Below are 11977 nucleotides of genomic sequence, written 5' to 3'. Positions count from 1 at the left end.
CATAACCCTACCTTCCTCTCTCCCTTCCAAACTACTACCAGAGACACTACGGTTTCTGACTCGTACTATTGAAATCCATATCCCCACTCCCTCCCCACTATTTCCTGCCATCCTTAGTCCAGTCACAGATCAGTTTATGCACAATCCGCCAATAATCACTTCTCCAACCACCACCAGCACTCGCACCACTCCTAATACTACCCCAGGGATCCAGATCCACCGCGTGAGGGAGGAAAACATGTGATGTAGGAGTAACAAAATGCCCAAGGGCACCATGGGAAATTAAGAGAAAAAAACAAAACACTTCCGATATTTTATTTTTTGGTTTTCATTTCATATTATTTATTATTGTTCCAAATTGTATTTTGTTGTTTTATTCATTGTTGAATTGTTTATTTCCTGTTATTACTATTTGTTATATTAATAATATTATAATAATGCATTATTATTGTTATTATTCCTATTAAACATTTGATCTAAAGAAACAAATTATGTTCTTGCTTGTCTTTTAAGGTGTGGTGCTGCATAATTATATAAAGTATATTATTTAAGAGCTAGTATATATAGCACACAGTGGTAGTGATAGACATGGTTAAAGACGCGATACAATCAGAAAAATGTGAAAGGTACTATAGTGAACAATATAATCAGTATGCAGTGTCCTGTGGCTTTATAGAAGAGTTTTATCTGGAATGGTTATAATAATAACTTTACAGTTGGCTTAAGGTTACAGACATTTTGATTATTACAAGAACATGTTTTATTAAACTTGGTTTTGATGCATGCGCTAAGGAAACAAGTCCCTTAAAACAAAGTTGATTGTTAAAATATGTTCCCAAATCTTGATTTTATTCAATTACTAATATACTTATAGCATTTTTCTTTCAATTACTCAAAAAAATGTTTCTTTTGAAGGCATGGCCAAAATAAAAATTATTAAAATAAAACTTTTGTTATCATCTGTTTTTATCTTAATTGTTGTAAATTGGGAAATCACTGATCATTTTCTACATCGGATTTTTTCACTAAAATCTAAGGTTTCATGTTGCTAAAGCCGTTGAGTTTTCAAAATACAGATGACATGATATCAGTGTCATCAATGGTCTGTGGTCCTAAATATGATTATTATCATAATTCTGTCAAAAATATTCTCCTGGCCTTTCACTGTTTGACTGACAGAGCTGTCTGTTCATGCACAATATCTGTATTACCTTGTGTGTATTGAATTGTTATTTCTTCACAGTTTTATTGATAATATACACAACCATGGCAGATTAATTCAGAAGGCTACAATAACAGCCTGGTGGGGGGTTCTTGGACATTAGTCCATGTCCAAACAACTGTTCAATCCACAGTTTGCTTCCGTTCGGTGTTATTGCTTAAGTGATTAGCAGCCTCTCTGTCTTTAAAACACAGTCACAGTACTAATACACAAACACAGCAGACACTCTGGTTGAGAAAAGGGGGAAACTTGAAAGGAAATTATGGAACGGTTGAGCCAAACATAAGAAAAAGTTTATGAAAATATGTTACAAGGTAAACACATACTGTAGGCACTACCTAAAACCTTGGAAACTATATTTTGTGATAGGCCCTGTACAAACAATCCATGTTTTTTTTGTTTTTTTGCAAAGCATGACATCCATATAAAGAGGGTAAAAGAATAGGAAGAGTTTGTGCAAACGGCTGTGAGCTGCTTGTTTTCTTTTGTCCGCAGAAAAGCTTTGCGTTTTAGCCAAGTTTAACATGTGACACTGTCTTCTCATCATCGGTGAACAGCGGGAATTCAAAAATAATTTCCAGATTTCCCATTGCATGCAGTATTTCGAAGAGTGAGATTTATTCATTATCATGTGTAGTTCTCATATTTTTAAAATACTTGGAAGTTATCATTAATAATACTGAAAATAACTGGCCTATTTTTAATATAACACTACTCTCTAATCAGATCTCTTGTTTTGTACTGACACCAGTACATGACACCTCTACCATATAGGTTTAATAATGTGGCAAGATCTTCTTTATGAGTTCAGAGTAATGCTATAACATAAGTAATATACTCTATAATGTGTTTAATATATCTAATAATGTCTCTTTGCACAAAGTGCATCCTTGAATGTGGCATCAGACAACTCATTTATTGCTGCATAATCTTCTCTTCCCTCTTCTCTCCACTCTGTGGTCTGCTGTGCTTCATTATGGCGTTCCCATTAGTAAGTAGAAGGTGAGGGCTACTATGAGCAGTAAGCAGAGGGGAGAGTTGAAGGTCTGGTAGGCTGTAGAAGGCATGAAGATGTCCTCGTACTTATAGATGCTGATCATGTGGTCGCTGACAGGCGGATTGTCGATGTCGTGTCTCGTGATGGAACCTGTTGGAAAAGGCAAGACAATGTAAAATGAGATGAAAGATAAAAAAAGCAAAGCAAAGCAAAGCCCAAAGACAGGTGACTTGACGCTAAAGCTTGATCAATCACCTTGTATGGCTGGTCCCCATGCAAACAGGTAATACCATGACAGGTGTAAATCCACAAGTGTTTCCTCTCTAGGGACATATAAAGGCCGTTTAAAACGGCAGGTCACCCGGTTGTTCTCAAAAATGCCCTCTTCGTCTCTTGCAGGGTTCCTTTTTATTTCCTTGGCCCACTGGCCGACATTGTAGAAGTGATGAATCCGTACACGTCCGTTATCGTCATGGACACAGCCCATGACATCGTCTCCTCCCTGAGGACAGAGGAAGGAATGAAAAGTGTTATTCCAAAATGCTACATATTCACCTGTGGACAAACGGTTGAATTCTAACAGGAAATATCAATAAAGTTATTGGGACTGATGCTGTTATTGCTTATGCAGTAAGCCCCATTGGTTTATGCCAAAGAACTGTCATACAATGAAACTGGAGGTACATGAGATTATTTTGACTCTACAACTGATTCTCTGAGACTCAATGTTTTTCTAAAAAGGGTCATTAAAACTTTTTTTTAATTTGTCGGAATGTGCAATATAGGTAAAAAACAAGATGTGGGGTACACCCTTGACAGGTTGCCAGTCAATCGCAGGGCTGACACATGAAGACTGACACCATACAAGCTCACATGCACATGAGCATATGACCTAACCTGCATGTCTTTGGACTACGGCAGGAAACAAAGAACAAGGAGAACACCAACGCCAACATAGGAAATCAACTCTAATTCTAACTCTATACAGAAGAAGAGCTGTAGGGTTCAAATTAAGAGCCCTCTTCAAGGTTCAAGGTTTTTTATTTGGCGCTTTATTTGTGCTAAGACCAACAGTCCAGACTCATTGGAATTTTTTTCGCAGGGCTCTCCGAGTCACTGCTGACCACTGTACCACCAGGCTGCCCTTGATAATCAGACAATTCAATTTTGATTAGGTGTCTAGCCTTCATCATGGGGGGCCTTGGTATGCAAGTTCAACAAAACAGTTGAGACTGATGAAATAATTTAACATTTTAACAATGATAACATTGAATAAAATGTCTTTATTTTTGATTATATTCATTACATGCTGTGTAAACACATTAAACCAATGTTTCTCAAACCTTTTGGTTCCCAATATTTCACATCAAAATGGCATAAAACATAATGTTGTCTTGGTGCCGTTAAAATATTGTCATTAAAAGTATTACCAGACTGTATATAAAGGTTTTTATGCCAAATAATCACGTAAACAATGGCCAATATCATTCAGCATAAAAGTCTTCAAGGTACATTTTTGTTTAGTTAATCATTTGGTTTCATAGTGTCAGCTCTTAAAAAGATGCATCATTTGCACCACATTCATGTGTTTGATTACAGATTATGGACCATACATGTAGCCTGATGCAACATATCAAATTTAAATAAGTTGTGCTATAAAATAACACAAATACTGTGTGTGTCATACTGCCCCAAACAGTCTCAGCAGCCAGTTGTTGTTGTTGTTGCTCACCATTTTCTTGTCTGAGGAGAAACCTACGGCCACCCAGCCGTCTGTGTCTGAACTCATCTCATACTCCACATCTGTCCCAATGCGGCGATAACTCAGAAAGTAGTCACACGTTTCTGCATCACACCCTGGTTTCCCGTATCTGTACATGGACAAATACATATGTTCACTTTGAAGGCACTAGGGTTATTTCACTCAGTTTTCAGAGAACCAATACTAGACGTCCAAGTTTAGCTCCTGCTTTAGGAGGTCAAGCCACAGCATCTCAGATAAAGCAGCCTCTAGGAATACACCTGCACCATAGCTCTGTTCAGAAAGGGAGAGCTGGCAAAAGATGTATCCTTCTCTAACCTTATGCAGCCTTTGGTTACTCCACAGTCGACGACTTTGATCTTGGCAAAAGGATCCACTGGTGGGGCGGTGGGGAATGGATAACCTGCAAAATGCAAAATCAGCACTCTGTTGGTTCCACACAAAAACAACAGATTTGGGGTTTTCAAGACAGTCAAAGGGCCAACTATAGGGGAGGCCAGGCCATCTGCACTGTGTGTGTGTGTGTGTGTGTGTGTGTGTGTGTGTGTGTGTGTGTGTGTGTGTGTGTGTGTGTGTGTGTGAGAGAGAGAGAGAGAGAGAGAGAGAGAGAGAGAGAGAGAGAGAGGAGGGGGTGGGGTTGGCAGCTACCACCAGGAGCTGGCCTGGGTGCTGAAAGGCCTTGCACAGTGCAGGTTGGGTGCAAAACAAAATGAACAGCACGTGATCAGTTTCTGTTTACAGTGTTTGTTGAATATTCTGTTAACCATGTTAGAAGTGTGTCTATTACGCCTGCCATGTAAACCAAACCCACCAACTGTAAATCGTAGTACAATGCATTAGATCCTTACCGTCATCCGACAGATATCTCGACTCCAGGAACTCGGAGGCAAAGGTGCTGTAGGAGTCCTTGTGAGGCTCCTGGTGCCCCGGCTCTCCGTGCTCCCCGTGGCCGGCCCGGAGTGCTCCCTCATCGGTGGGGCTCGGCGCAACCCCCAACCATCCGCTCTGGATCAGCAGCACCAACAGCCTCACGAGCCTCCGCAGGAAAACCATGGCCAAATGGCGTCAACAAAGAAGCGATAAAAACGATTAAACCAACTTGAAATCAAATCGGATCCTCATTATTGTTTGAATTTCGCTATCTTCGCAGGTATCCATCGCAGCGTCACCAAAATCATCCCAGCATCCCAAATTGCCTGTTTGGCTGTTTATTCGCAGGTTAGTGGGGGGATTCAGCGTCGATGACCGTGTGATTACGAAGCTAATCCAATCCTAAATTACCCCTTATTGTAATCGTACCACCTAAATTAGCTACACGCCCGTAATCCTCTTTGAAATCCAAATCTAGATGGCTGGTAGTGCTCATTAATCTTCGCATATTTTTCAGTCGGAGTATTGGCTGGATGAATGGTTTCGCCCGGCCTCCCTCTCTTCTGCCTCCTCAGTCAATCAAAGTAACATCCAATGAGGAGGCGCTACGTGCTGTTATCAGTTTCAATCAATTGGGGATTTGGCCACTAATATAAAGGGTATTTCACGCACAATCTTTCAGAGTTGTGGAGTATATGGATCGCATCCCATGTACTGCTCACAAAGACACAGATGAGCAAAGAACAGGAAAAACAAAAAAGAAAAATTGGTTGGAAATACAATAATTGGTATATGGGATGTTAGTCCATCTATGCATAGACTCTTAAGATATTAAAAAGAAAGTTTATACATAACTTGTGTATGAAGTCAGTTGTTTGTGCATTTTCTGTCAATTTCTCCTGCTAAATTGGCCTACTGTTTTAAATCGGCCACGCTGCAAGGAATAACATTCTTCAGGAGAAATGTTTTATTTACATAAAAGTATATACAAAAAGTAGCTGTATTATTTGCTTTAAAATACTGTTATCAATAAAATACCCACCATGTTTAAATTGCTTTGTTTAAACTATCTTTATTTCCTGCTGCATTACCTTGGATGAAAACGAAAACCTGGCACTTATCCCGGACTGATAATATGTGTATTTGCAAATCTAGAGCTGCCTTTTAAGGCCCTCTCTGAATGCCTTGTTTCTTTAGTATTGTGCAGCTCAGTTCATTTTTAGTATTTAGTTCACAAGGTCCCTGTGTGTCTCATTCCAACTGCCGAGGGAACACTGCATAGAGATGACCCTGTAGGTGTACCAATACTACTGGTTGAATATGCATTTTACATCAAAAAAACATTATCTAACAGTCCTCACTCACATCCTCGAACTGTAACTCCATCCTGTCTTTTTTAGTGGTTGTACACAGTCCTGCCACTTGATGGTGATATAAAGCCACGGTTTGAACATCATGTTCAGGTCAGCTTGAGGAATATCTTCTTAGGCTATTACCCATCATTTTCACATTTCACTTTCCAACTGATGCATATCTTGCTCAAATCTTGGACTGTCGTAGGTTACAAATAGATGTCTCATCAGCTTTGCTATTTCACCTTCACAAATGACAAGTAACGTTTGTATATCGTGGAAAGGACTTCAGTCACTCCAGTGCGCTTGTTGCGCATAGCCTGATACATTATGAGAGTACTGAATCCATAGTTTAGAAATACAGAAGAAATCGAGAGAATAAGAAGCATTATGATAGATCGCACTGTGCCCCTTGTAGAAATACATATTACAGAATTACAAACGCCTCTAATTAATGAGGACACATAAGGGTGACAGTGAAATTATTATTTTTACACTTGCTCCGTGTCTAGTAATCATCATTCTCACATTTCTTCAATGCTTAATATATCATGAGTCAGTCTATGTAGTTCTCAGAACAGTGAAACGTTTAACAGAACATCTCAAAGGAATCAGCATCATAATCTATTATAATCACATAAGCAAGATACTTGTAAATAAATGTACATAAATACAATATTTCATTGGTTTTGTAACATATTGTGCAGACAGACAATCATATTTAATGTATCATCACACAACTTTAGTCACAAATTCCCGAATAAGGCTGTGAAACTTTGGCTGTTGATGTCTGTATCCTGTAGGTGATGCTGGTGTTGCACAATCTGAAAGAGACGAAAAGTGTAAATAGACAACAATGACTGTGAGAGGGATTAAAGGCTGACTGACATCTACAATCACACACACCCACACACATTCAGACACACAATATAATACTGTAAATGTTTTTTAAACATCCAAAAATCTGATGAAGTCTGATGAATAACTGCACAAAGTTTTTAAACATTACAACACCTACAACAATTTAAACCTATGGGCCACTCATTAACACAAACACTCACTCTGTCTCTCACACACACCTATCCATGCACATCTGTCCTGGCACATCATGCCACAGAGAGAGATGGAGTGACAGAAAGAGAGAGTGAGCAAGGTACATGAAGAAGTATAGGAGATAGTGAAAGAGAGAATGAGCCAGGAGAGAAGGGAATGGTCGGAGAGAAGCGATGAGGAGAGGGTGGGGTGGGGGTCTGCTAAATGTCAGCGGTGTGTCTCCTGGGCCAGAGAGACGAGTTAGTGACAGGAGAACAATGGCCACTGATCCATTCAGAAACACAGCTGCTATGAGTGCATGCCTGGATCTGACTTCTGCTTAGCCATCAACCGGCAATCGTAAGGGCAGAGCTAAACACATATGCACATAAACGTTACATTTCATTTAGCTGACGCTTTGGTCCAAAGCAACTTATGCCACACACTAATAAAACAATAAAAATGCATAGCTGGCACACTTCCACCCGCACCCACAATTGTATGTCTGGATTCACAAGGTAAGCCCTGGATGTTAAGGAAGATCAGCAGCGATGTGGTTGTCTTAGTCCGGGCTGTCAGTCAATAACAGCCCCTGCAGACTGTAAAGACCGGTCCATGGAACAAACATCCTGCATACTCATAATCTGTCACTGCTTCTTCTCTTCCCTCTGTCTCCTTAAAGGATGAAGCTGGCGAGCTCTTATTGTCAACAAATCCTATAAAATGACGAAAACCAACGATGAATTGATACAGTTTATTCCTCTGTGCCATGAAAAATTGTCAAAAGTTGTCAAAATGTGTTATTCAAAATGCATAAATTACATGTTTAAGAGCGAGGCGTTCCTACTTCAAGATGAACATGGGCCCTGTAGTTGTTTTGAAGTCAATCCCGAATATAATATCTTCAAAGATCAATTTTAGAATTGTACTTATTAATTTGACTTTGCTTTGCTCTATGACTCAATGGTAAGAACTGGGGCAGTCCCACATACTAGAAATAAGAAATATATTGTACAACTTTAGCCTCATGCTTTAATCATGGTCTGCCTGTATATCTCCAGCAGTTAATATATCTCATATTTCCTCATTCCTTTTGTTATGACTAATACTGTATGTGTAGTATAATTGCAGAAGGTTCATTGTATTGCCTTGTGGAGCTGCAGAAATAAACCTGTAGGCGTATTTTGGCATCTAAACTCAGTGTTGGATACCTCTCACCTCATTATCTATTGGAGAGTGGCTAGATCACTTATCGACTCAGCCCTTCCTATAACGGCAAGCTATTACCTCTGTCTCTAACTCCCTCACACACACAACCAGTCATAAATCAGGCCTGTGATCTAGCTGCAGGCCTTTCCACCTTCAGGGCTTCATTTAGGAGTTGTCAGAAATCACTTTACTCACAGAGGACAATAAACACTATTGGCATGTTCTTCTGTCTGCAGTGCAATTGCACCTCCACCCCTCCCCACGCCATACCACAAAGACACTAAAAAGACATGCATCCTCACTGGTGCATGCTTATTTCAGTTGTTGGGCAGTTCTCTGTAAGAATGGGATATGAACAAAAGCATGTCTGTCTTGGTCTTATTTGCATATGTCATTTGGTTTGTGCAGTTTGTCTGTCGGAGTCTCCGTGTGTACCAAAGGCTGAATGCTTTCATCGTGCTGATGAAATGTTTGCTTTAGAGATAAGGCGGCACAGATGAGACATCGATCACCTACAACTGTGGTTACACACATTCACATGCACAAACTCAGCCACAAGACCACGTACAACTGACAAACACAGGAAAGAAATATTGAAGCTTTGAATGTGTTTGATTTCATTCCAGCCTCTCATACATTGGTCTCCTGCCATGTGAGTGACTCTAAAAGCTTGTATTGACAGCTGACTTAAAATGCTTGTTGTCAGTAGACTTATCCATTAAGCTGTGACACTACTCTCGCTCCATATACACACGCCGACTGGCCAGGGCCTTAAGCAGTGATTATGGTGTTGGGCAGTGGGAGCTGGGGGCTGCACCGTCATTAGCCTGGTTAATCAGAGCCTTGCTCCAGGTTAAGCTCCGCAGCCTCAAGAGATAGGCTGATGAGCTGAGAGCCGTGCCCAGCCTGCAGTTCTTGGGTCTGGGCTCCAGCGGCTCCCCTGGCCCCTGCCTGCTCTAGCCAGTAATCTATAACTCTCCCCTGAAGCAGCGAGCGGAGGCTCAGCCTCCTGGACAACACTGACACACGATGCATGGTAATGAGACACACACCGAATGACACACTGTCACACACACCTGTTCGCACCCACACTTCCCACTGATGCGGTGTTAGCGATCATCACTGAGTTTCTATGAGTTTGCTCTGCCTGGCTTCCAAGAGAAGTGCTCAATAGCACTCCCAAAACAAGCGAGTCCCTCTGTGTTTTAATAGTTAGCAGTGACCTTGACTTAATGACCGATGTGATTCGACATCTAAATGCTACCTTTGTCCATGGAGCGCAATAATAACCAGCTCAGCAGAATGAGTGTATAATGACCACAGGGACTGTTGGGGTTTCAAACAGAAACTACCCAAACTCATACACTGGCGCATTCCCATGGGGCAACAAGGGTCTCAGCCCAATAGGGACCCTCCAGAGGGGGGTATCTGAACCAGGCCTCCCATTGGCTAGCCTCCTCGATCCAAGCGTCCCCTGTGAGCTCATTAGCCCCAATCATAACCACTTTCCTATGTCTACTTTACATGCTCCATCCATCCCCACCCTGCCACACACAAATTACACTCTCCATCAGGATCGGTCTGTGACTGCAGGAGTGCATGTGTGTTTAAAGGACAAGGAAGGTCGGAGATCCCCGTGAGCCCCCAACTTTTCCCGGTGGACTCTGCAGAGAAAAGTGGGCGGGGAGGGGGGGCGGCATGAGAGGAGACAACCAGGGGTGAAAAGTAGAGAAGGAGGTTAAGAAGTACATTTTCAAGTGATGAAGTGGAGGACCAGGTTTCAGTTTGGGGCCCCTGCACCGCTCTTTTGTGCTGTCTGACCCAGATGGGCGGCGAGGAAGAAAAAGAGTAAGGAGGGGGAGGCAGTGAGAGAAAAATAAAGAGGCTTTTAAAAAAATGAGAGTGTGCTGCAGACACAGAATGGACCCCAGAGAACCATAGAATGGGATGAGACAACAAAGAGCCCCATCATCAGTTTAGTGAATGGATCTGTCCATCTATCCCTTTTATCTCCCGCTGCTCTCTTTTTTTTCAGCATCTCTCCCTCTCTTAATCAGCCTCTCATTGTGCCATTAGCTGAACCGGTAGTCTTAATCAGAGGCTTGGCACCGACATCATAGCCATCCACTGCCCTTCTCACACACCGACACACACGTGCACAAACACTAAATAAACACATTTTAATGCGAAACCAATCATGTCATCTACTCAATGAGCCCTGCTCCCCTCCCTCTTGTAGCCCACAACACAAACATAACACATGGGACGCCCATCTCTCCCGTCCATCAGTCATGTGTGTGTGTGTGTGTGTGTGTGTGTGTGTGTGTGTGTGTGTGTGTGTGTGTGTGTGTGTGTGTGTGTGTGTGTGTGTGTGTGTAACTCAGTAACCTGAATCACCTCCTATCCCAAATCTTTGCTGCAGGAATATTGCACACACACGTCACACACGCACACGCACACACACACACACACACACACACACACACACACACACACACACACACACACACACACTCTTCTGCATGTCAGCAAGTGTGTATTGATAATGGCCATTAGCATATTTATGATCATTGCCAGCCTCTTATTGTTTGCGCGCTCCATTAATCTTCATCTGCTGCCTGCCGACTGACAGCTCAATCTAACAGGCCATCACTGGGCACTGGGCACACAAACACACACACATTAAGAATGCATAGTTGTACATAAAGCATACTTGCATCAACAATCGAGGGCCATTGTTTCACACATACAGACACACACACACATTCGTGCAGACAGCGTGATTGACATTCACCCCTGTGAGTGTTATCACCGGAGGTTATCTTCCCCAGCTGTGTGGGGGTCTGCTCGCCTTCTCCTGCGCAGCGTTGTGGAGTCGTAACTGCAGGCGAGTGTGCGAGTTCCTTCTGGGCCATAGGTGGGCGACGGTACCCCTTGATCAGGGGGTACCAAGCCAGGTGCTCGCTCTGTACATCGCCTGCACAAACACCCCACGTATGTATTGTCATCTACCACAAGCCTCCAACCTCATCATCAAAGACCCCTTCCTGTGGTCACCCTATGCTATTCCCCACCAGAACTACACCAAATGCACCCCTCAGGCCCAAATCTGTCAAGAAACAAAGAACTGAGAAGCATGAAAATCTGAAGAAGAAAAAAAAAAAGCACCAGGTACTAACACCCAAGGTGTGCCGGATTGTGTGTGTGTGTGTGTGTGTGTGTGTGTGTGTGCGTGTGTGTGTGTGTGTGTGTGTGTGTGTGTGTGTGCGTGTGTGTGTGTGTGTGTGTGTGTGCGTGTGTGTGTGTGTGTTTAATGTGATGGCAGCATGTGTTTGTGCGTGCACTCGTGAAACGTGCACTCAAATGTTAATGTGTTTGTTTAAAGCCAGTATGACTGACTGACTCACAGCTGATTACTAGCTGAATGAGTGCTGGAAGCGAGCCAAGTTCAATGGGAGGTCTGTTCTCCTGTTGCCTCTTCCTTTCACTTCCTTCTTCGCACCCCCCCTCCTCCTCCTTCTGCTCGTCCTCCT

The 11977-nt window shown here is 42.3% G+C and overlaps 1 protein-coding gene across 1 annotated transcript; it reads right to left on the bottom strand.

Moving 5' to 3' along the window:
• Nucleotides 1-2196: 2196 nt before the first annotated feature.
• frrs1l (ferric-chelate reductase 1-like) lies at nt 2197-5034 on the bottom strand (the record flags this gene model as incomplete). The annotated part of the gene is made up of 5 exons (XM_079228199.1): nt 2197-2369; nt 2475-2721; nt 3952-4090; nt 4300-4384; nt 4830-5034. 5 exons carry the CDS (start codon nt 5032-5034, stop codon nt 2197-2199), a joined length of 849 nt encoding a protein of 282 aa, XP_079084325.1.
• Nucleotides 5035-11977: the final 6943 nt, after the last annotated feature.

Source organism: Taurulus bubalis, assembly GCF_910589615.1.
Source record: "Taurulus bubalis genome assembly, chromosome: 12".
NCBI classification, from domain to species: Eukaryota; Metazoa; Chordata; class Actinopteri; order Perciformes; family Cottidae; genus Taurulus; species Taurulus bubalis.
The sequence above is the reverse complement of the archived record's forward strand: the minus strand, read 5'-3'. Positions and strand labels throughout refer to the sequence as shown.